A 24,340-nucleotide genomic window follows, 5' to 3' on the forward strand; every position below is an offset into this window, starting at 1 on the left:
GATGCCCTTGATCCTCACCCCCTCAGATTGCTGCACGAGGTGCTCGATCGCGGACGGCCCGGGATGTCCGAGTCGTTTGTGCCATAATATGGCAGTAGCCTTTTGTGGTGATCGTTTGGCTCGATTCATACGCACATGAAAGGCTGAAGTTGATGTAGTAGGTGGCTCGATAACCCATTGCCCATAGTGTTCCGATAAGGTGGCAATGGTTGAACCATCCCATCGTCGTAGGCTTGTCGGGTCTTCTCGATTGTCCCACCATATACCTTGTCTTCGGAGCAGCCTGAATGATACGAGGCTGCAGAGAGTCTGGGCACCAGGCAACATTGCTCAGGTGTAGAATTTGTTTGCCCTGAGCCCTCTCTGCCGTCACCTTGACTGCTCCGTATCCTTGTATCCAAACCCTTGAGTTGCCAGCCCAAATGTAATCTCCCATCGCAGGCGGGCGTACCTCTTCGAGCCTTGAGAGGTTGTTGCAGATGTGCGTCGTCGAGCCAGAATCCAGGATGAATGCATCCTTTAATGGGTATCCTTGATTGCTCGCATTGAATGCCGCTTTCATCATGCCCTCGTCCAGCCTCGAGATCTCGCGTCCATCTAGTCAATCAGTGACTGAGTCCGGTGTTTGTGATGTCTTAATGTAGGGTGTAATTGATCGTGATGCCGTAGTTAGGCGTGGTCGCTTCGTTTCCAGGTTTGTTTCCTGTATTATTCTTTGTAAGTCTGCATCATGCTGAAGTTTGTACTGTACCAGCTTTGTGATGTGTTTGTTCGGTTTGAACCAATCTGGGGTCTCCAAAGTTGGGTTGACATAGTAGCAGCTACTGATGTCATGGCGTTGTTCACAAGCAGGACATATGTCGCCAGCTTCTGCTGTATTCCTTTTCTGGAACTGCTTGGACTTTTACCAGGTGCATTCATTTTGCGTTTGTTTGTTTGCCTTTGGTTTCCCTGGCTAGGGTTGGTAGATGGCGCTCTAATTTGCACACTTGAGGCGTCCCCCTGTGTGTTCGAGTCGGATTCACCGCTCGCGCGTAGGCTGCTTCACCCGTCATAAAGGCACTTCTTGATTTGCCTCGTGTTGGGTGAGCTAGGCTCATGTGTTCGCGGAAGAGTTTCATCATCTGCCTTCTTTCTATATTGTTCCGGTCGCTTCCCGCTCCAGTGAATGTTGCCATCCATGCTGGGCAATCTTAGAGACTGCTTTTAGGAAGTCGTCCACAACCAGCTTGCTTTGTATCACGTCCCCTATCTTTAGGGCTTCGGGCGAGTTGCAGCTTGGTCGTATTCGCTGAGCCATGATTCCCAATTTTGCGGGCTTCTCATAGGTCTCAAGGAATCGTGGTACCTCTCTCGTACCCTTCTGATCTCATCGTCGAGGTTTACTCCAACTGCTACCTGGAGGTTTGTGATCCAGGTGCGGAGAGTTCCATGTTCCTCAAAGCAGCTCACTTGAAGGTGTGGGCTAACTGTTGCATTCAGGTGTCTGATCATTGCCGCAATGTTTGTGCGTTCGTCTCGATAGTTTCGTTCGCGTATTTTGTATGATTCAAAAACCATCTTGAATTCCCTTGAGTCCCCATCGTATGCCTCCTTCCCCTCCGCTGAGAGTTCTGAGTATCGAGCTGGTATGGCTGGAGTTTGAACAGCAGGGTTGACTATGTCAACTGTATCTTGTGTAGGCGCTCGGGCATTGGCTCTCGCGGTTCGTGTAGAGGAGGATGGAGCTGATGATGTATTTCTCAGAGCAGCGGCTGGTTCATAGTCGGATACGAGTGGAGGAGAGGTTCGGTCGGCTTTGTACGAGGCTGAGTGTTGCCCGCTGGATCTACAATGTCCCAGATCTCTAGGGCTTCGCATTGCATCTTGATTTGGCGGTACCAGGGGATCCATTTGCTCGAGTCGGTGAGGATGACTGTTGCGTCCCTCTGGCTCTGGTTTGTCGCCATTATTGCGTGTTCGTTGCTCGTTATAGAGGCAGTGAGACTCTTAATTGTCAGATTAGATGAGATATTGCACAAAAGTGATGGATGTTCATGATTGATTGTATTGTTCTCTGTTCTAAGGTGCGCGCTGAGAGTTTTGTTCTGCTAAGACGCTAACCCATTATTAGCTAGCGGTGTCGGCACTTTCGGCTCGACACGCCTGCTATCTGACACATGAAGACGACGAAAGCATCAATACCACAGAGAGGAAGAAGATCCGCTAGGGTACTACAATGGTCGAAAGATCTAAGATTACTAGCTAACTCCTCTATCAACACCTCCACTAGCAGTCCTGCTCGCCTAGTTTATAAGTGGAAATGTTCGATCCACTCCTAAAATCTAATCATCCAAAACAGTTCTATAGGCCGCAGCGTTCATGGCTAGATTAAAGGTAGGGACTATAGGCACTCATAATAGAAGCCTAATTAATAAGGCACAACTTCACCAGCTACTCGCTAAAGGAGTTAAGATCTATTAATTACAACTTCCTAATCCACCGACAGCCAGGACTAATCTTAATTAGCACCCTTTAGGAGAGCTATTTAAAGAAGCACATGTCAGATAATAGCACTGTTGAAGATGAGAGCGTACAGACGCTGGGTTAGACTAGCGCGACCCGGCATCTGAGAGAGCCAATCGGATCACAGGAAGGCTTGGCACCCCCAGGTGTGCCCACAACCGTAGACAGAACCAACACACGATCAATGATCAATATCATCACCATTATTACCTATTTCATCAGTATTCCAGATGAGAGTGAATATCTGACAGCACAACGTGCACATCTCGACAGCTATAAAGTCACTAATTCGTGGGAAGAAGTACCCTACTAAGCAGCTAAATCTAAAGGACACTAGATTCTAGACTGCATGTGGGTGTATGTCTACAAATTTAACAAAGCTAATCAATTTATTAAGTGTAAAGCTTAATTAGTTGTGCGGGTAATCAGCAGCGCAATATCAACTCCTAAGACACCTACGCCGCTACTCTTGTGATGGATCAAACCTACGATCCCTCACGCGATCACGTGCCATACAATCACGTGCCACGCTGGCAGTTGGCCCGTGCGAGGAATAATAAAGTTCCCCTCGTACTTGTATATAGATCTGTACACACAATCTCACTTATTAGAGGCATCCTAACTATTGCAGTGTACTAGTGCCTTTACAACTCTAGCTAGCTAATTATTTCGACTACTTATGGCAATTGCTGCTAAACACAATCTTAAACTAAAACAGTACGACGTTACTAACGCCTTCGTCTACACATCGTTAGATCGAGAGGTCTATATGCGGATGCTAAAGGGTTATTAGAAGCCCGGCACTATCTTACGGATTAAGAAAGCTCTTTATAGGCTAAGAATATCCCCACTCCTTTGGCAGAAGGATCTCACAGCGACGCTCACTTAACTTAGGTTCTAGATTGTACTCCACGAGCCCTGCTGTATAATTAAAGACGGAATTATTATCTTCTACTACGTAGATAATATTATCTTAGCCTATGGCAAGGATTAATCTAAGAAGGCTTAAGAAGCAATAGATCAGCTTAAGCAGCGATACTCTATCACTAGTAGAGACGATCTACAGTGGTTCCTTAGGATCGAGGTGATTAAGGATCGATCTAAACAACTAATCTACCTCTCCTAGGTTGCCTACTATAAAAAGATTAATAGACTAGTAGACGATTAGACAATCCGCCACGATACTCCTATAGCGACTAGCGAGCTTATGCCTAGAGAAGGACTAGCTACCCCGTCTAAGATCAATCGATACCAGCGGAAGATTGGCTCTCTCCTCTACGCCGCTGTTAATACACGCCTAGATATTGCTTTTGCGACGTCTAGACTAGCCAGATTTCTCGCTAACCTAAGTCAGGAACACTAACAGGCTGCGGATCGAGTGTTACTCTACCTATCCGACACTAAGTGGCTGACATTACGATTGGGTGGCGGCACCGCTATACAGGTAGCCAGTAACGCATTATTTGCAGACAACACTCTAGATCGCAAAAGCTCTTAGGGCTACGCGATTAAACTCTTCGGCGGGCTGATCGCCTAGCGATCTAGCAAGCAAGATACCGTCACTACTTCAACAACTAAAGCAGAGCTCTTAGCACTCTCACAAGTAGCTAAAGAAGCGATCTTTACCTTACAATTGATTAGTGAACTTAAGGTTAAGCTACGAGTCCTACGATTACTATCTAATGCGATAATCAACAGACGATCCGTCTTGTAACTCAAGCAGTATCAAGACTCACCACGAAGCTCCGACACGTAGATATCCACAACCATTGGCTCCGACAGGAAGTGACGAACTAGAGGATCAAAGTAGTATACACAAAATCCTCTAAGATGATAGCTGATAGCCTCACCAAAGTACTCCTAGTAAACTAGTGGACGGGCTTTCTAATCCAACTAGGGCTGGTCGAAGTTAGGGATCGAGAGCCACACAATTAGTCACCTGTTGTAGAGATCTAAGCTCAATTAGAGCAGCTTAGCTGTGATTAATCTAGCTTAAGGCTCTTGAGCTGAGGGGTGTGTCAGAATATAGGCATATTTTGGGTGGTGGACAAAATCCGGGTGTTCGGAGCTGTGGATTCTGTGGATCAGTTAAATTAGTCAGCACGCACAATCCACCGCGACCCAACTGATCGAACAGCGTTGGACAACAGAACAACATGACATCAGACCAGAACAATACAATCGATCCCCATCATATTATTATACTATTATCCCCGTTTTTGATAACCCATCACAATCTGACAACTACCACCAGCAATCAGACTTAACTCAACTATCCGGAACTACGCAAGCAGAGCAAACCTGCTAGCTAACACCTATCTAATTGCAAAGGCAATAACTCGGATCTAATCAACTAATCTCTAACGCTCAAAGAAACTAAACCAGCACAGACAGCTACAAACTATTACTAACGTAATTCCTAAAAACAACAAAAGAGACACAGAGCAGACTATCCCATACCGGTTCAGGCCATGGGATACTCTAAACTATACCGTAACAGTCTCTCAAAAATCCAAAGAAAAGGAGGCAAATGCGCACTAAGCCTACATTAAAACAAGGCTAGACAATTACACGACAATATACTCAGACGCCTCGCAAACACAAGAAGGAAAAGGAATAGGAGTTAGGATAGCAGTCTACAACTCAACTCAGCAAGAGATCTACTTAGAAACAGTTAATATTAGACAATACTAGCTAGTCTACAACGGCGAACTAGAAGGGATCACACAAGCATTCGAATACGCAGCAAAGAACGCTACAACCGACCAGGAATTTGAGGTCTACGCAGATAACTAAGCAGCAATCTACAGGCTTAAAAACCTATCAGATAACCTAGGACAGCATTGGCAACTCCGATGTCTAAAAGCGGCAAATACGATCCGACGAAAACAAGCAAACATCCACCTACTCTGGGCACCTGGAAACACAGATATAGTTGGAAACGAAAGAGTAGACTACCTAGCAAAAGAAGCAACCAAAGAGGACCCCAGATCAACAACAAAGAGCATTGCCTACCTAGGCACGACAATCAAAAGGATACAACAAACGGAACAACGCTAAGAGTATAAGAAATACAAAGCAAGAGCAACCGCTCTAAACAAAGCTACCTACTCAGCCAAATACCCTCTTAAAATCAGCAAAACTATCCAAATGCCACAGAACACGAAAAGAGTAACCTCTAGCGCTTTCTACTCTCTTAAGCTAGGACACGGATACTTTAACTCCTACCTAAAGAGATTTAAGAAACGAGACTCTAATCGCTGCACCTGCCAAAACATCTAAACGCCAGAACACCTACTACTGTACTGTCATCTATACAAAGACTATCGAAAAACGCTCCTACAAACAATTAAACATCGCCCAGTCACACTACCACTACTACTCCACACTAGTATAGGTATAGAAGCAACCCTAGCTTTTATCACTAGCACCAGAATAGGAACAAGAAAATGGTACCTAGGACAGCCACCAGAAGACCTACAGAGAGACACTGTATAAAACTAAAACCACAACCCTCTCCTTTGCCACAAGAGCCCGCTGCTACATCTCTTTCTACTTATCAAACTGCTCTTTAGCACCTAGCAACAAACAGATACAAGCTATCTTTTGTAGAAAAGCCAAAAACCATATTAGCGAACCATACCAGAAAATCACGTAATTAGAAAAACTGTTGAGAATATTCCGGTCACCTGTCACGAGGACGCTAAGTCACATGACCCACACCGCTCTATATTAGCCGAGCTTTGTATAGTTAGCAATTGACACACTTACATGCCATGACTGAGAGAGTCATTCTTTCTCAACAGGTTATGAGCCCGGCTTACGCGCTTGCGTGTGCATTGTGAGTGTCCGGAGTGTCGTTTCTTCGATATGGGCAGCAAGCTGGTATATGCGTGTCTACGCCAGAACAACCCAGGAGGTCGTCGCCTTCTATATTCTAAGACACTGGGTCGTCGCCCTGGCTGCCGCGAAGGGTATTAAGTCCTGAAGACACTGGGCCGTCGCCCTGGCTACCGCGAAGGGTATTAAGTCCGAAGAAAAATGGACTATCGTCCGGAGAAGCTGGGAGCGTCTCGAAGATACCTTGGGCGAGTTATACCCAATTCCGACGCGCGAGTCGAAGAGAGCAATGGTTGCTCTATCCCTTTTCAACCAACCTTTTGACAACGATTCGAATACCTACCTACCGACGGTAACCATCGATTCTTCCGAAAACAACTCGAATTGCCTGCCTATCGATAGTAACCTTTCGAGACCTTCTTTTTAAACTAGTAGCTACAGTTCGACAGCTACTTTCAATTCCTTAAACTCGAAAACCTACCGTTTGACGGTGCTCGAAGTTTTTTTACTCTCTCGAACGCTACCCACCTACCCCCACCCGATTTCTCGATCGATTTTTATCTTCTTTCCAAAGGATTTCGTTAAATAAACGCAAAGAAGCAAAGGCTTATATAACGATGGGGGAGAATAAGGGTGTTAGGGTCTGGAGCCCTGAATAGGACACAGACAAGGAGGCAGGAGCGGAGGAACGGAGCGGGGACAACAAGAGAGGAGAGCGTACATAGCTAGAGTACTGGGAGTACTAAGCTAGGGGAGCGCTAGGATAGAGGAGAGCGTACACAGCTAGAGTACTGGGAGTACCAAGCTGGGGAGCGCTGGGACAGAGGAGAGCGTACACAGCTAGAGTACTGGGAGTACCAAGCTGAGGGAGCGCTGACTCTCACGTAGGAGTCGAGGGAGAGTCGGTATGTTGGTGATATCGATTCTACCTTGATTTTCAAACGCGAAAATTCTCTCGACCTTCTTTCTCGACCTTCTTTCTCGACCTTCTTTCTCGACCTTCTTTCTCGACCTTCTTTCTCGACCTTCTCTCTCGACCTTCTTTCTCGACCTTCTTTCCTCAACTCTTCACTCGGCCGATACCTCACTTTACTTGAGGGACTCGCAACGTAACGGCCACTATAGGGTGACAGGGAGGTTTCATTCTTGTTGACAAGGCACTTCTGGGGGAGTGTTGGAAAGTGCATGCAAGGCGTTCAGTGGAAGCATATAAAGGGAGAAGAAGCTTCGACTGCAAGACCTATACAAAGTAGTGGGTACAGCTGATCGGCTTATGGGGGAGTGTTGAGAATATTCCGGTCACCTGTCACGAGGACGCTAAGTCACATGACCCACACCGCTCTATATTAGCCGAGCTTTGTATAGTTAGCAATTGACACACTTACATGCCATGACTGAGAGAGTCATTCTTTCTCAACAAAAACCAAGATAGAACGGCCTTCGGCCAAAGTCCTACATAGTCTCTGACTGAGAAAGGACTCTAATGGAATAATAATAATAATAATAATAATAATAATATAGGTTTCAGAAGCCTAGGTTCTCCGTCAGTATTCCCCTTTACTTGTTTCTCTCAGACGCAGTCAATAATTCTAGCAATTATATACTAACATAACTTGTAGAACGCGAACGAGAAGGTTATGGAGATTCTTAGGAAATACAAGAAATCAAAGAATACCTCAAGTATGCAGAGGGCGGCCGAGTCTATCATTGAATTGCTTGATCGCCTAATTAATTACGAAGAGTCTCGTTGTTGAAGGCAATGCATTTTCGATAGAAGCTCACGAATATGGATGTTTTACTTGGGGAAGTCAGTCTTGAGCTTAGGATGTGCATGGTTTTGTAGTCTAATCATTAACGGGAAGGGCAAGGACGAAGACATCACATATTTTATTTTGAAGAGTTGAGATCTTTCGTAGTCTTCTAATTGAGTTGAGGTATGGAAAATCAAGTTGTTCCGACAGTAATGTCATACCTGTTTTCACTCTTTTTCAATTATTTATGGTTATAAGAAGCCGTTCTAATACATCCAATACTGCTGCAATCTTGCTATTATATTCATTGAAAGCTTTGATCGTCATTGCTTATTGATCCTAGATGGCTCAACAACATCCATGCTTGTTGTTGGACTTTTGCCCCTGTGCACTAGTCATTATTGGACTCCTGAAAAAGCAAACCTATCAATACCCCAGATACTTTATAAACATCAAATGCCCGTCCATATTAAAGTAACCCAATTGTCGGATCACAGATATCAACGATATCTCAGCCACGCGATCGGCCGCACGGATCTCAGTCACGCGAGCAGGCGCACTGATCGCGGCCTCCGAGCAGCGCTCAGACCAGACCTCCTATATCTAGCTCTTCCATAGTTCTCCTTCGCCAGGACAATCAATCAGAACCATCACCGAACAGAATGCATTCCTAGTTATCGTTATTTCCTTTCAGCACTAGTTGTAACAGTACAAGCAGTGAGAGAAAGTTGCTATGCATTTTCTGATGTCTTGTTCTGTTCTGCTGTGGTGATGGCCTTTTATGGGGCCATCATACTAGTCTGTTTACATGACGTATCTGTGACATGGATAGGTGTAGAAGGTGCTTATCAGTAAGAGGAAGAACCATCTCGCCAACACGTGGCACCTAGGATGTCCTTACCCATGAACCGTCACACTAGTGCTACAGTCCTACCAACACTAATTGAAAATTCACTTTGTCCAAGTCCAAAATCTGCAATGCTCGCTCAATCTAGCCGGAAGGTCGCCATCGTCGCTGCAGTGCTTTCACTGCTTCAAATCATTACTTTTGTCCACGATCATACTCTTGATCTCACACCGGAAGACGCCAAATCTGTTGGGACTGGCAGTCAAGTGATCAACTCAGACGGTGGCTCGAATACCAAGCAAGTAGAGGAATCCTTCCAGCGATACGCATGCCTTATCTCAGAAATCACAGCAGAATATCTACTATCGATCACCAGGCTTAACCTCCGCTACGTTGCTTAAAGAACCACATCGATAAAAAAAATTCTGATCTCATCCCTAGATGGAGAGTAGAGAAGAATATTAACGCTCTCGGGCTATGTATCTGCGGTGCTCAGGCCATGTAAATTACCCAAAGGCCGTCATGAACCTCAAACATTCTCAAAAATTCTTTCCAATCTCGAAACACCGATGGGAGTTTATCAACAGGTCCTTTCTCTAAAGTTTATCCTGATTTGTGTCGGATCTGCAGCATGATACTCTAGCATCGCAGCTTTCTCCAGCAAATCAACTCACGGTCTTTACATATCAACATATCCATAAGCACACTCATGTATCACCCGAAATAATTATACGATTACAAATATAGAGAATTTAAATCCCAGTCTACCTAGCGCCGTATATGCGTATCAAACAACAAAGCCGCACTCGATTCTTTTTCATCTCCAGACCCGTCACCAAGCCTCAAGGTTATCACCGACATCCTTCAAGAGCGTCTTCTCAGAACACTAGTCTGCCTTCTTCGTAGCCTTTGTCCTCAACTTCATCATCAAGAAGACGAGTGAGTAACTACTTACAACGAACAGCGCAACGATGCCCACATTCCTCCAGCCATAGTACTCCTCCTTCACGTTCAATCCTCGAAGATAGTCCGCTCCAGTCTTGTACTGGCACACCTCGCACCCAGATGTAGCATCTGGGTTGAGTAGATGTGTGCCAACGCCCATGCCCTGTTGGTAGATGGAGAGGTATTGTCCGCAAGTCTGATTGGCGGCTGGTTCGAAAATGGCAAGTTCCTCTTCTTTGCATACCACGTCTGCAGACCAAGTGGTGAAGACGAGAAGACAGGAGATGAGATAGTTGAAGGGATCGAGGTAGTACATCCTAAAATGTGCTGTTAGCATGTGTTATGTGGGAAGGATCTCTGCTGTACTTACCAGTATCTCCAAAAGGTCTGGATCTGGCTGTAAGGAACCAATACTCCAGAAAAAGACACGAGCGTGGTGATGACCAGTGGGTTGACGAGCGACGCGAAGACGACGTTGGGCGAGTAAGCAGCAATCATCTGCCCAATACCGGTGTAGAGGAATTCGTAGAGGACTGCGATAAAAAAGGTACTGCCTGCCCACTTTGCTGCGCCTGGTAATCCGGCAGTGAAGTACCAGCACACAAAGTACATAAGAGCACATACTATCAAGTAAGGCACTTCCGAAACGATCAATCCGGTCACGAACGGCGCCCAATGATAAGTCTTACTCTTCTTCTCGCGCGTCTCGTAGATATCGCGGCGCTTGATAAAGAGTGGTTGGAGTTGAGAAATCACTCCCGGCGCCACAAAGATAAAGCTGAAAACGGTGAACAGGCGGAGTTGCAGGTCGCTAAGATTGTGGCCGATCTTCCAAAACGAGAATCCGTTCAGCAACGCTAGCATGATGTGCATGATGACCTTGTTGTTCACATAGGCGGTATCGCGGTATAGGGAAACGTTCATCCGGTGCGTGACAATTTTGACTTGGTCCCAAATGGGTGATGCGAAGGCGGTTCCATCGTCGACTGTACCTGGTGGGTTGGCGGCGGCCTCGGCGATGATCCTATCCAGTTCCGCAGACATTCTCTGGTGCTCTTGCGATTCCAGCCAGACCTTATTCCAGTCCATTCCCTTGGACAGACTGCCAGAAACAACTTCAATCATGTGTTCGGCGGGATTTGCCGCTCGTGGGCATGGCGCTCCGTTGGCTGCGAAATAGCTCTTGACTGTGCTTGCATTATCTCCAATATCACCAAAGTAAACGGTCTTTCCACCCTTGGCAAGGAGGAGGAGAGTATCGAATTGCGCAAAGAGCTGTGCCGATGGTTGATGGATCGTCACCAGGATGGCTTGTCCGACCTCCGCAAGCTTACGCAGGAAGCGCACCGTGTTGTATGCCGCCTGGCCATCGAGCCCAGACGTCGGCTCGTCGAGAAAGATGAGGGTACTTGGTTTCGATACTAGCTCAACGCCGATAGTCAGTCTTTTGCGTTGCTCTACGGATAATCCGGCACCAGGACGGCCGATCAGCGTGTGTTCGATATCTTGAAGTTGCAAGAGATCGACAATAGTATCCACATAGCGAAGCTTTTCTTCTCGAGGAGTATCGCGAGACTGGCGGAGTAGTGCAGAAAATTCAAGGGCCTCGCGCACCGTCGAAAGCGATTCGTGCACGTCTAGTTGTTCGACGTAGCCAGCGGAACGTTGAAAAGACACGGGAAGGTCTCGGCCATCGACCATGATGGATCCATGAATCGTACCATCGGTCTTTCTTTGGGCGAGAACATCTAGCAAGGTCGTTTTTCCGGCCTAGAAATCTTGTCAGTGTGTGTATGGCAAATGAACATCGCGCGACGCCACTCACTCCAGATGATCCCATCAAAGCTCCGAGGGTTCCTGGTTTGACGAAACCTTGCACATTATCCAAAAGCAAGCGATCACCGGAAGGTGTCTTGACGGTGTATGTGAGATTTTTCCATGTAAAGATCGAAGTGTTGCGGATGAGCTGATCAGTAAGGGTATCGTCAGACTTTGCAGAATCGGAGCTGGGGTGTGGTTTTTCGACAGGCTGAGACTCTTCATCCGCTGCTTGGATGAATGTTGACCTTTTCTTCTGTTCTTTTGGGATAAGTAGACCACAACCGCCCTCACCCATCTGCTTCCATCTCGAAGTGAAGAAGACTGTGAGTGCGATGAAGAAGATCCACCATGCACATACAATCCCAAAGTTGCGCCACACGTGGCTATGATGGAAGGATAGATGCGCAAGATAGTCGTCACCCGTCACGCTGGTGGCGCCTGGACGTGCACCACCAACTCCAGCGCATGCTTGTCCGCCATCTCCAGATTGATATCCCGCGCCGTTTGGAACCATGTTAGGGCCAACGCAAGGAATTTCTTGACCATGAAGTTCATTGCTGAGAAGAGATTCAAAAGAATAGGCCATGGGGTTGATCCAGTAGATCCAAATTAGCCAGTCTTTCATTTCAGGCTTGATAATCATGTATCCCATATACATGAAGAGTGAAGAGACGCTGAAACCCGAAAGCTTGGTAGCATCATCGAATGTTGGAAACGCCGCGCCGACCATGCGGAAGAAAGCGATCATGCACAGGGCAGTGATGACTAGATGGCTCCAGTACGTGAAGAAGGCTTCAGCAGTAGTCTTGAGTCCGACCATGAAGTAGATGACGATGCCAAAATGTGACATTTGGAATAATACCAGGGGGATATCGGTAATCACTTGGGCAATGACAAAGGCCGCAGGGTAGTGCAGCGCGAATGATCGATGTTTAGATAGCACGGGTCTGCCAGTAAACGAGTCCGTCACCTCGGAGAGCCCGATGAGAGCCGGATACAACAACGAGAAAAAGACTGCGCCGCCTTTGAGAAAGAGACCGGAAGAGTTATCTGGGGCCGAATAGAATAGTGATCCTGCAACGAGGGCTTGGATAACAGTAGAAACCTGCTTCACAATCAATGTTGGCTTGTCACCCCACAAAATCTGGTACTGCCGGATAACAGTGGTCTTGACTTGGGAATAAAAGTTTGTAGTGACTGGAGATTCCTTGGGAAGAGACTTGTGCTTGTCGCGAGCTGTCATCTCTTTAAAGTCGGCTGTGTTCTGCTTTGCCTCGTCGCTGTTCGGGTAGTCGAGCTCGGCCATCATCTTTGCTTTGATGGGTGAGCGTCCGTACGCTGCACGTATATCTGTGCCATTGCGTGGGAACTTCTCCTCGTACCCATCAGCAATGACTCGTACACTAGGGTTGGTAACACCGGTCAAGAAGTCCGCCTGGTTCGCCGCTGGGTCACAAACGAATCCGAGATCCTCCATGAAGGGGACCGCATCTTCCCGTGGACCATAGTAGATTTGCTTGCCGTTGTCGAGAAGCAGTACTTTGTCGAATTGTTCGAAAATGCCATTGCCAGCTTGATACAACGTCGCGATCGTAGTCAAGCCGAGAATATCAGTCATAGCGCGCATGGCCTTGGCCCAGTCCAATGCGGATCCGGCATCGAGGCCCCGTGTTGAATCATCCCAACAGAAGACGCTACCACGAGTGGCAAGGCATTCAAGAATGGAGACGCGCTTTCGTTCTCCGCCTGAAACACCGCGGACAAATGCGTCTCCAACCTTGGTGTCGTGAGTGTGCTCGATACCCAAGCACTTGAGCAGGAACTCTTTGTATGCTCGTGCATAGTCGTCGGTAGATTGTGTGTCTGGTGGGAGGTTGAACGGAACCTTCATACGTGTTGCAAAGTCAAGGGTGGCTCCGACAGTCAACGTTGGAAAGAAGATCTCCTCCTCCGTATTCATGACTAGCCACATATTAGCTCATGCAGTGGCTCGGATCTCTGATTAACTCACTTATTTGGCCCCGATATGCGCTGGCTTCTTCGCTAGACATGGATCCAAATGAAACGTCACCGTTGACTTCAGCGTAGCCTAGCCGGTGGTTCGACAACATGCTCAGCAGTGAGGTGCAACCGGCACCTGGGTTTCCGAGAACGAGCAGCATCTCTAACGACAGGTCAGTGTATGTACCACGTACTCCCGGACTGTTCAACATGTACCTCCAGGTTTTACGCATCCAAAAGACTCATCAATGATGGTCTTCATCGGCGGGGCACCTTCTCTCCTTCCAAAGACGTTGAATTGTGACAAAACATTCTCGTTGAACACAGCATCGTTACTGATGCCCTTGACGGTGAGGTTGTTCCATGTCACACCGAGCCTCCGAGGTTTACCACCGTTAGCTTCATCGCGTTCTCTGAGTACCTCAACTTCCCGGACGATCGGTGAGGGTTGTATGTCGATGGGCGAGCTCTCATCCTTCTCTATGATATCCTCACCAGGTCGCTCGATGCTGGTCCCAGAGCTTGGGGTCAAGGCTTGCATCTGGTCTGTAATACTTTCAGGATTCACTGCGTAAGAAATTTGAGACACAAGGCTGCGGAAGATGAAAAACTACATTAGGCCAAAGGAGACAGGCGCAGCATTATATTTAGTCAAACGCATTCGTACCTAAACACCTTGCATGTACTTTCGTCCGCGCGTAATATTACACATGTCTGAGCGGGAGATGTTCAGACCGCATCGTACTTTTACGGCCGTATAGGCGAAACAGTCAAAGAGCAACTTTACGCCTTGCCTAATCGGGCCGTTACTTGTGAAAGACCGTGGAGAGCGGGCGAACATCCCGCCGACTACTGCGTTCGGCCTCCAGAACGCCGATGAGGACCTTAAGCGAAGGACGTCGGATGAATTTTGGGCATGCATATGTATAAATGTGATGATCTTCCTCATCTGTCGATTGGCTGTTACGCTGTTGCTGACTCTCTCTTTTCCATGATTAGTCGCGAGAAGGAGCCTAGCATGAATTGAAACGCGATACACGCATATACTCGCTTCAGATTCGTCCGCGTAGTAGATGACCTGCTAGTCTTGACTGATGCGCAGTCTGTGGTCTGGTCCAATGTCTTGTATCCAGGATACTGCCAATTGCTAAACATCCTCGGCCAAGGGTCACACACTACCCAAGACACGAAGCAATATGCATAACTTAGTGGCGACGTCTCTAAATATTCGAGGTCTGAGAACATGCGTTTCTTGATGTGATTTGGTAATTCGGTGATTCGCCACTTCAGCGCAATCCCAACCTCCAGCCAACAATATCCTCCTATTTCGTGCGATTGCTGGGTTGCGCTCATCTCGTCTATTGCGTTTCCCATAGCTCTACAGATTCTTCGTCGCAACTGTGATAAAGTAATCGTTTGCTGACTGCTTACCTAGCCTATGGCGACATTGGTGTTGTGCGTAAGTGCAGGACGGATGACGGCACATGGGTTGCTTCCGACCACCGACCACCGACCACCGACTACTGTAAGTAAATCATGTCATCAAGGAGAAAAGACGGCTGACATCATGAGGCTGAAAGTCGTAGACGGCCCCAATTACACTAGCAACACATCATTTAATATTCTCTTCTTTTCGCATGTACCTCATAACTGACGACTACGCTATGTAGTTCTCCTGCAAGTATTGTCACATCATGTCTTCCGCCACGATCCTAGCCAACCCACGGATCTCGCGGGTAGCTTGGCCGATGCCTTTCATCCTCATCTCGCACTTATCCTGGCCGACTATCTCCGAAAGCTCAGCTCAGCCCTTCCTTGTGCATATCGTCATCGTAGTGGTATTTTTGTCGTTAACGCAGGCATCTTCTGCGTGTCGGACTGAGCAAAACGCGACCGGACTCGGCCCGCGCGCTTTGATCTCCCCCATATTACGAGCTCAGGGATCTCAAAGTGATCGGGGAAGAGCCACAGACAACCAAGGCAGTTCTCTCGGCAATGCAAGTCCCACTGCCTAAGCAAAAGTTATTAAGATTTCCGACTCGGCATCGGCGTCTGCAGAGGCCGAAGTAAAGCAACAGGATGTATCAGGCATGTCCACGCAAAGGTTCAATACCGGGACTTGAAAGGCTTAATTTGAGTTGCATCGTAAATTAATACAGTGAAGCATAACGCTAAGCATCGGCTGCTGCGTTCCTCCAGTTCGTATCCTCCACTCCCGTCGTGCTGCTTTGACGCTTCAGGTTTCTCGTGCCAGTACCGGCGCAGTGATTTGTATGTTGTAATAGTTAACCAACAATACATATCGACATGATGCGGACATGTGTTCGTGATCAAATGACACAAGGCACTACCACTTCTTCCAACCGTTCCGCTTGCAGTAATTGCTAGCCCAACGGACCACATCTCTGCGCTGAACGAGATCGAATATCGCATCAAGTGCATCAAGATCCACAATAAGCGGCGCTGAAGCACACCCAAACTTGCCAGGGTCGCGGAAGCTCCAATCCAGATAGTCGGTCTCAGGGTATTCGCCTTTGCAGTAACACCTCTTACCGCCTAGTCTCCCTATTATACCGCAACGTCCTTCCATGTCCATAGCATTGCGATAACCATCAAGAAGATTTCCGCCAACGACAAGCAGAGTTGCTATCAGTCAGTTCAGTCAGTCCGGAGCTCTCTGGACTGACTGAACTGACGTCCTGAGGTCACTGAACTGGACTGGACTGACTGCCAAGACTTTTCAATTAAACTAAAACTGACTGACTGAACTGACGTCGCCGCGGCCTGCGGACTGACTGGACTGACTGAACTGAGTTACCTGACGTCGAACTGAGATAAATGCTCCTGTACTTTTGAGATTTCTTCCTCTGATAGTGTGCGCGCTAGCCCAGAAGCTGAGGTAGTTGTTGGCTGTATACCAAGCCTCTTCCAGCTCTTCAAGCTCTGCAAAGCTGAAATAAGCTCTGGCTTCATATGGAGTCTCCGGGTGCCTAACATGTCGCCAAGCTCGCTGAAAGTCCGCTCACAGTCTGCCGCTGCTGCTGGTATTGTTAGGACGTCAATAGCGAACTTTGAGAGTATAGGGAACTGCCCAGCAACTGACTCCCAGTATAGAAGCGGATTAAGAGACAGCCAATCCTCCTCAGCTAACGCTGGTTGCCGCTTCCATATCTTATACTCATCCTCAGCAAGGCTTGCCTCTAACTGCCGTGTGCTTTGCTCAATTGACGACTGTAGAAAAGCTGATCGCGACGTTGAAATCCCTAGCCGGGGCTTCTTACGCGGCGGCGTTACAGTGTGAGCTGAAGTGGCTGCAGAGTCCTTCCGCCCCTGCCACATGCGCAGGAATGCCCGGTGGTTATTGTCAAGCCAGCCGTCGCGATAGTGGACACCGTCACGGGCAGTGACATGGGTGTTAGGCACCTTCTAGAGCGCTGAGAGGTGGTGTTTGTAGTGCGGGTGTAGTATTGTAGCAGTGTAGTAGACAGGCGCATTATCGAATTTTGCGTAGTACTCAGCAAGCTTACAATGCGCAAGGTTAACGTTTGTAATAAGATGATCTTCAGGCGCATCTAGATCTTCGTAATTTACATCCTTAAGGCGGTCTTTGAGAGCCTCAAGCTAGTCAAGAAGCCACTCAAACGTTACTAGAACTTCCTATATAGCGCCGTGTCGGCCGTGTCGGCCGCGACCTTCAAGTAGCCGTGTAGCTTCGGCAAATAGCTCAAGGAGTCGAATGTATTCTGTTATTGTCGCCCAGTCCTTGCCGCTTAGACCCCCTTCGCGTATATATAACCGTGGCTGGGCAGCAGGGAGCTGCTCACGATTCTTCCGGCGTCGTGAGGTTGCTGTTGCAGCACTATGCTCCTCAAGTTTACACTCAATATAGCCATCGATAGGGCCGTGTAGCTCAGCTGCACGGACAAACGTGTTGAAATAGCTATTCCAGCGTGTCTTAACAGGCTTCACAAGCTGCCAGATGTGGGGTGTAACACCTAGAGACTCTGCCTCCTCGCACTGTAGGCGCTCTAGTAGTTGTCGAGTTTGAGGCGTACAGATAGACGCAATCACGTCAAAGAGGACGCCAACAGGACCGTATTTGCGCCACTCATCCATGTACTTCTCCTCTTCCTCAAGGTGTGCGGCTTCATTCTCGTACGCGCTACGGTCTTTGCCCCAAATTACTAATTGTGCGCTTAGGTTGAGTATATGGCAGCAGCACCGCAGCCGCCGCTCGCTTGCGATAAAGCCAAACTCCTCTGCTAAGGACTCAACTGCAGTATCATTGTTACTTGCGTTGTCAAGCACAAAGTACCCAACCCTCGCGTTGTCAACGCCAAATAGCCGAAGTATTGTTGTTGCTGCAGCGGCAATATTATTGCCAGTGTGCGCCCCGTGTAGCTCAGGCAACCCAAGCAGGTGGTCAACTAGCTTGCCCTCGCTGTTAAGGTAATGTACGCAGAGGCCAGTAAAAGCATACTGCCCACCAGTTGAAGTCCAGTTGTCGAATGACACGTGTATAAGCGACCGGGCTTCGCGAAGGTAGTTGGCAATAGCTGGTATGTATGTATTGTACTCAGTAATAATATAATCGTGGAGCGTTTGGTGGCTACGCCAAAGGAGAGCTTCGGCTAGCGGGCTCACGGCCGCAATCATGGCTCGAAACTGCGGCGTTTCTATTACGCGAAGGCTCTGGTTGTCCGCGACTACCCAGTCCTTCAGCGCGTCCTGAAATCGAGAGGTTGAAAAGCTTGCTGCTATCTCGTTTGCTACCTCTTGCGATACTTCTATCCCTTTAGACCTCATAATATGTACTTGGGACTTTGCGAGCGCGCCCATAATATTGCCCTCCCGGCTAGCAATTGGTACAGGTCCGTTAGGTCCGTGTGAGTGTCCAGGCTTGTTGCCTGAGAGGTGTCGGCCGGCGTTTGTAGTGCTGTCAGCCTCGTAGCAAGCCTCCTGCTTCCGTCGTTGATGGCAGTACCGGCAAAGCCAGTAGTTTTTCTTGTACTTGCGGTGCCAGACGGCCCAGCCGTGGCGGTAGATCCAGCTTTTTGGCCCACCGCGACTATTACGCTCAACCTGGCGCCGCTCAAGATACGGCACACGCTTAAAATCAAGCCCGTCGTAATTGTCGTCGTCGTCGTCGTCGTCGCCGTCGTTGGGGAAGTCCGCCTGTACTGCCAAGGGCTCATCAGCCTAGGCCTCACTCGCAGTATCGCCAACAGTAGGCGCGTTTGATAGCGATGGTAGAGGAGAATTGCGCTTGTCGCATTCTACAAGGCGGCGAAGGCCTGAATTAGAGGGAGTAGACATGAAGTACACCAAGAGGTATTATGGCAACAGTAGTCTAGCGTCGTGTGTATAGCAGACGCGACGCGACGCGACGCGAAAGGCTTACTAGGTGCGCACCGGGTAGCGCATTTCCGCAAACTCTAATTAGCTTAACGTGTCCGTGCGCGTGATGCGCGGATTCGCGTGATGCGCGGGGAACACCAAAACACGTCAAACCCCTTCACCTTCAACACACGTTAACTCCACCAATATGGACCCAATTCAAGCTGCGATTGAAGATATTGAAAATCTAGAGCCAGGAGAACAGTTCTCGTATACTAAAATTGCTGCTAAGCATGGTGTTGTGAGATCTACGTTGACCCGAAGGCACCAGGGCCAGACAAGCTCAGAAAGAGACAAGAACTTCAACCAGCAGAAACTCAACCCACAACAAGAGCTAGAGCTTGTGAGATATATCGAAAAGCTCACAAAGCGAGGCATTCCTCCTACACGAGAGATGATCAGGAATTTCTCATCAGAAGTAGCCCATCAGCAGCTCAGCGAGAGCTGGGTTACTCGCTTCATCAACCGACACGAGATCCATCTCATCTCAAAGTGGACCAGCGCCATGGATCGTACGCGCCACCTGGCTGATTCTGAGTCAAAGTATAGACTCTACTTCGAGCTGCTGCATCGAAAGATCACCGAATATCACCTAGAGGCTCGAGATATATACAATATGGATGAGAAGGGCTTCTTAATTGGCTTGATAGGCAGAAGTAAGAGGATATTCAGCAGGCGTCAATGGGAGAAGAAGGAGGTTCGAGCATCTCTCCAGGATGGATCACGCGAGTTTCTGACAGTCCTGGCCTGCTGCTGCGCTGATGGGAGCTCGCTGCCTCCAGCCCTTATCTACGCAGCTAAAAATGGAGCTATACGATCGAGTTGGGTAGAAGATATCAAGGCAGGAGAACATGAGGTCTTTGTCTCATCATCTCCAACAGGCTGGTCAAATGATAACGTAGGCCTAGCTTGGCTGGAGCAGGTGTTTGATCGCTCTACAAAGCAACGATCAGGTAGATGGAGATTGCTCATCCTTGATGGCCATGGATCTCACCTCACGATGGAGTTTATTAAGTACTGCGATCGCCATAGGATCCTCCTCATGATCCTTCCTCCCCATTCGACCCATACGCTCCAGCCGCTAGATGTAGTGCTGTTCAAGCCACTCTCTCAAGCCTACTCTAACGAGCTCACTAACCATCTCCATAAGGCTCAAGGCCTTATTCCAATCAAGAAAGGGGACTTCTTCCCGCTCTTCTGGAGCGCCTGGATATCCTCCTTCACAGAGAGCCTCATATTGAAGGCCTTCGAAGCCACTGGGATCTGGCCGATGGATGCCAACGTTATCCTTCGTAGATTTGCTAGCACGCCAGAAGCTGAGAGAAGCTCATCGTCAGGGCTCTCTGATCATGACTGGAGAAAGCTCGATCGGCTAGTACGAGCTGCTGTTAATGATAGCCATCAGTATGAGGCAAGAAAGCTGCGCTCAAGCGTTCACCATCTCTCTGTGCAGTATGAGCTTTTAAAGCATGAGAACGAGGGCTTAAAGGAGGCTCTTCAACATAAAAAGAAGCACAGGAAGAAGGGCAAAGCTCTTGACCTTCAACAGCGCCAGGAGTATCACGGTGGCTCTGTCTTCTGGTCTCCTCGCAAGCTGCGTGAGGCTCGAGCTAGAGAAGCAGTACGGGAGCGAGATGAGACGGAGGAGAAACTCCAAAAAGCACGGTCCAAGAAGCAGCGCGAGGAGGCTCGACTGCAGCGTCAAGATGAGCTCGAGGAGAGGCGTGTGGAGAGGCAGAGACTCAAGGAGATGAGGGAGCTTGAGCGAGCTGAGAAAGCAGCTGAACGCGCGCGCCAGAAGGAGGAGAGAGACGCTGCTAAAGCTATACAACTACCCCAAAAGGGAAAGAGGAGAGCTTCAGCAGCTACCTCATCGAACAACAAGCGTCAAAAACGCGTTGAGGCTGCTCGCGCTGGTGCTCAAGTTCAAGAAGAGCCTCCAGCTCCTCCATCAAAGCTCACATCACGTGGCCGCAACGTCAACCTCCCATCAAAATATAGATAGTACAAGTTGATCGCAAGCATCTAATTACTCCCCCTCTATAAATTCGTATAATAACAGCTTATATACGTGGCTTAATAGCTTCATTTTTGAAGTAGTGGATATGGTGTTCCCCGCGCATCACGCGAATCCGCGCATCACGCGCACGGACACGTTAAAGCTAGATGCTTTAACTTATATAGGATTAGTGTCTTTATATCTAGGACTAGCGCGGCTTCGAAGCCGCACTAAATGTGGCTTTCACAACTCTAAAATACTGCTTTAAAAACAGCTAACGTCAGTCTAACGTCAGTCAGTTCAGTCAGTCTGGAGGCTTCTGAACTGACTGGACTGACGTCCAGCTGCCTCAAGAACTGACTGACTGAACTGAGTCTTGGCAGTCAGTTCAGTCAGTTCGAACTGAGTTACCTGACTGATAGCAAGTCTGACGACAAGGGCCTGCTTAATCGAAACATAGTAAACGGTAAGGTCGCCCTCCGGCCAAGCGATAAGAAAGCGGTTCTTGAACCCCGGTTTGAAGCATTCTTCTAATGTCACACAGTTGTACTGGTCTTTCCCGAGATGCCCCCTCTGCTCCTCAAAAGGTGGTGGAATCGGCCACCAGCTTGCGCCTACCATTTTGAGGCTCGTGCAAAACGTATCCTCGTCGATTTGATTGAACTGCCGTGCCGTGTCACGGAGACGATCAACTCCCAAGAAGTCGAGGTCCACGACGTCGGCAGCCTTTATCCACATCCCACCCGAGCTGGGCCGGCATGCTACTCGGGCCTCATGCTCCGTTATGACTGATCGCACTGTTGGCTCCGGTCTGAGCTGGCCCTCGCCATCCCTTACACACCATGCTCAATTCCCGCCCCATACGCTCCAAACATTGAGACAACCAATATTGCAGTAATCCTCGAAGTGGTGTGCTTCTTGTGTTTATCGGGTCCAGTCGGCAGGAGTGACATTACGTCGTCAACGCCGCACCTACAGTGTTCATCTGTCCCCACACAAAACGATCCTTTCGAGCGAACATGCGCTATTCGAGGGAAGAGTGTTAGGACATTGTATCCCCCCGTGTTATGCGAGTTTGCTTGTCAAAGTTGCCCTGCTGCTAATGATCTCCCACACTATGATTACACAAGCTGAACTGCCATGGTTGGTTTTGGGAAGAGGAAGGCTAACCAGATGTTGGGCATTCTGTCAAATTTGCTGAGTTATCGAACATGTCTAGCAAAGCCCATGATTATCGAGATTGCTGGAGCTGTTGTCCCCAAGTACGCCCTATGGGATCCCAAGGTATCTGATCCTGGCGGTAATACATTCCAAATGAATCGTGAAAGGCTCCGGAGTTAGGGCAAATCACAGTATCATCTCTTGCTACAGTATGATGACTACATGACATGCAGACTCCGCAACAATCAATCGGATCGGCATGATTGATTCCTATCTAGGTTAAAGGCTGCCTAATAAAGTAACTCTTTAACCTATATAGGAATCAATCATGTCGATCGATTGATTGTTGCGGAGTCTGATGACATGTTCGATTCGATGGGATTACCATCAATGACTCCAAACAGAAAGAAGTCATCATGCCGTACTCGCAGATTAATATGGAAATGCACATATGGGCAGCATGGAACAGCGGAGATCCGAATTGTATCAAACGGGGCAGTAATGCCATTGCCAAGGATCATTGCGTCAAGATGTACAACGAAATGATCAACACCTTCCCAAGCGACGATGGCCTGAAGTCTTGTGGAGGATCCAAGATCAACAACTGCATCATTTATGGGTTTGACATTGAAAGAAAACTGGGGGTGAAACCAGACGGGAGCAACTGGAGGAAGAGGCGCGGGCTGGTCCGTGCTTAGTGGAGTGAAGGAACCCGGTTATACACGAGACATGTTTTTTCCATATGGATCGTTGATCTTAGATCTATGAGACATCATAGGTTTACGTCGCAGGTAATTGTTTCTTGTCACCAGGATCTGGGCATGTTTAGAACTTATGCAGGGGGACGAAAGCCGCATGTCACATGGCAAGTTGCCAGCTGGCATATTGCTTATTAAGCCTCCTATTATCCATCATTACCCCGCGTGAGCGCTACACAAAGGGCTTCTCTGATTGCATAGCACAATAACAGTCTGTTGGGTAATTCCCGTGTCGCACGTGATGTACGGTCACACACACACAACTCCCAATAATCATCGACAGTAGCCTTGCAGCTTCCCAACAGCTGATCATAAAAGGGAGTAGGCCGATTGAACAGATTCCATCTCCGATGTACAGAACGCCCACGGTTCTCTAGGGAACCTAGCGCAGGGACTAGTCAACGTTAACACCTGCGGGCGCCATGGAACGCGTAGGGCCCAGGTCTCGCACTAGTGTTCTGCGTTCCATGGGTCGGAGTTTTTATCAATATACGCGGCCGTTGCGGAAGCTTGACGCGATGCAGGTGGGGTTTGTTGGTGTCACTTCTGTTGCCTTGCATCGTTCACTCCTGGTTTATTTCGAGGTGCATGGTGGGTCGACGGTTGACAATGGGCTCCAATACTAATCGATATTTTCAATGCAACCTGATGCATCGTGTGATACTTGATGGTGCATTACACCAAGTTCTCCATTAGAAACGCCACTGATGACTTCAAGACCCAGTACGATACGAGTGCCTACGTACCTCGTTCCTCTTTTCCAACACACCCAGCGTATTTCAGAAACTCTACAGTCCCAGGATCATGGTGCGGATCCTTTGTGTAGCCACCTCCGTGGGCCGAACTGCTGGATAAACTTCCCCCCGTCACCACTAGCCCTCAAACCTACCACTTCCTACTTGAGCCACGCATGTCAGGTCCCTTAGGATCATCCATCTCCAAGGAACTTGACGAAATAGTTCTGCTGTGGTTCAGCATTTGTCAGGCTTGCTGCCGAGAAGCCGTGATGGTGGTGGTACACCAAAGCCCTAACACACATCGATCCGTCATTGACCCGGCTAGGTGTGGCTGAGAGCAGTAGTTGCCTAACCATCGCTGTAATTATCCCTTAGTGAACGCACTAGACTCAGCATCGGGCGTCACTGGGTACGTTCAAGTATGGAAAAAGCCATCATCTTCCCGTCTATCGTTTCCGTTGAGGGTTTCGGGTCAGTGGCAACTCACCCCCGCATGCAAGTGCAAGGCTAAACTAGGCAGTGCATATTCATATGCAGGAACCGTTCACTTTGTCTGAAAGAATCTGGTGCCGTCCTAG

The 24,340-nt window shown here is 48.4% G+C and overlaps 7 protein-coding genes across 7 annotated transcripts; 2 read left to right on the top strand and 5 right to left on the bottom strand.

Annotated features, from left to right (window-relative positions):
• Positions 1-22: 22 nt before the first annotated feature.
• PtrM4_125010 (uncharacterized protein) lies at positions 23-562 on the bottom strand (the record flags this gene model as incomplete). Its single annotated transcript, XM_066108689.1, has 1 exon — positions 23-562. The coding sequence occupies one exon, from the start codon at positions 560-562 to the stop codon at positions 23-25; it is 540 nt and encodes a 179-aa protein (XP_065960681.1).
• A 1,180-nt stretch (positions 563-1,742) lies between these two features.
• PtrM4_125020 (uncharacterized protein) lies at positions 1,743-1,949 on the bottom strand (the record flags this gene model as incomplete). The annotated part of the gene is made up of 1 exon (XM_066108690.1): positions 1,743-1,949. One exon carries the CDS (start codon positions 1,947-1,949, stop codon positions 1,743-1,745), a length of 207 nt encoding a protein of 68 aa, XP_065960682.1.
• Positions 1,950-9,829: 7,880 nt separating this feature from the next.
• Positions 9,830-14,251, bottom strand: PtrM4_125030 (CcmA, ABC-type multidrug transport system, ATPase component; the record flags this gene model as incomplete). Its single annotated transcript, XM_001939600.2, has 5 exons — positions 9,830-10,205; positions 10,259-11,658; positions 11,714-13,671; positions 13,721-13,873; positions 13,927-14,251. 5 exons carry the CDS (start codon positions 14,249-14,251, stop codon positions 9,830-9,832), a joined length of 4,212 nt encoding a protein of 1,403 aa, XP_001939635.2.
• Positions 14,252-16,524: 2,273 nt separating this feature from the next.
• On the bottom strand, positions 16,525-17,049 carry PtrM4_125040 (uncharacterized protein; the record flags this gene model as incomplete). The annotated part of the gene is made up of 1 exon (XM_066108691.1): positions 16,525-17,049. One exon carries the CDS (start codon positions 17,047-17,049, stop codon positions 16,525-16,527), a length of 525 nt encoding a protein of 174 aa, XP_065960683.1.
• Positions 17,050-17,367: 318 nt separating this feature from the next.
• Positions 17,368-18,985, bottom strand: PtrM4_125050 (uncharacterized protein; the record flags this gene model as incomplete). The annotated part of the gene is made up of 2 exons (XM_066108692.1): positions 17,368-18,778; positions 18,921-18,985. The coding sequence occupies 2 exons, from the start codon at positions 18,983-18,985 to the stop codon at positions 17,368-17,370; spliced, it is 1,476 nt and encodes a 491-aa protein (XP_065960684.1).
• A 270-nt stretch (positions 18,986-19,255) lies between these two features.
• Positions 19,256-21,112, top strand: PtrM4_125060 (uncharacterized protein; the record flags this gene model as incomplete). Its single annotated transcript, XM_066108693.1, has 1 exon — positions 19,256-21,112. One exon carries the CDS (start codon positions 19,256-19,258, stop codon positions 21,110-21,112), a length of 1,857 nt encoding a protein of 618 aa, XP_065960685.1.
• A 1,571-nt stretch (positions 21,113-22,683) lies between these two features.
• On the top strand, positions 22,684-22,965 carry PtrM4_125070 (uncharacterized protein; the record flags this gene model as incomplete). The annotated part of the gene is made up of 1 exon (XM_001939602.2): positions 22,684-22,965. The coding sequence occupies one exon, from the start codon at positions 22,684-22,686 to the stop codon at positions 22,963-22,965; it is 282 nt and encodes a 93-aa protein (XP_001939637.2).
• Positions 22,966-24,340: the final 1,375 nt, after the last annotated feature.

Source organism: Pyrenophora tritici-repentis, chromosome 7 (assembly GCF_003171515.1).
Source record: "Pyrenophora tritici-repentis strain M4 chromosome 7, whole genome shotgun sequence".
In the NCBI taxonomy this organism is placed as follows: Eukaryota; Fungi; Ascomycota; class Dothideomycetes; order Pleosporales; family Pleosporaceae; genus Pyrenophora; species Pyrenophora tritici-repentis.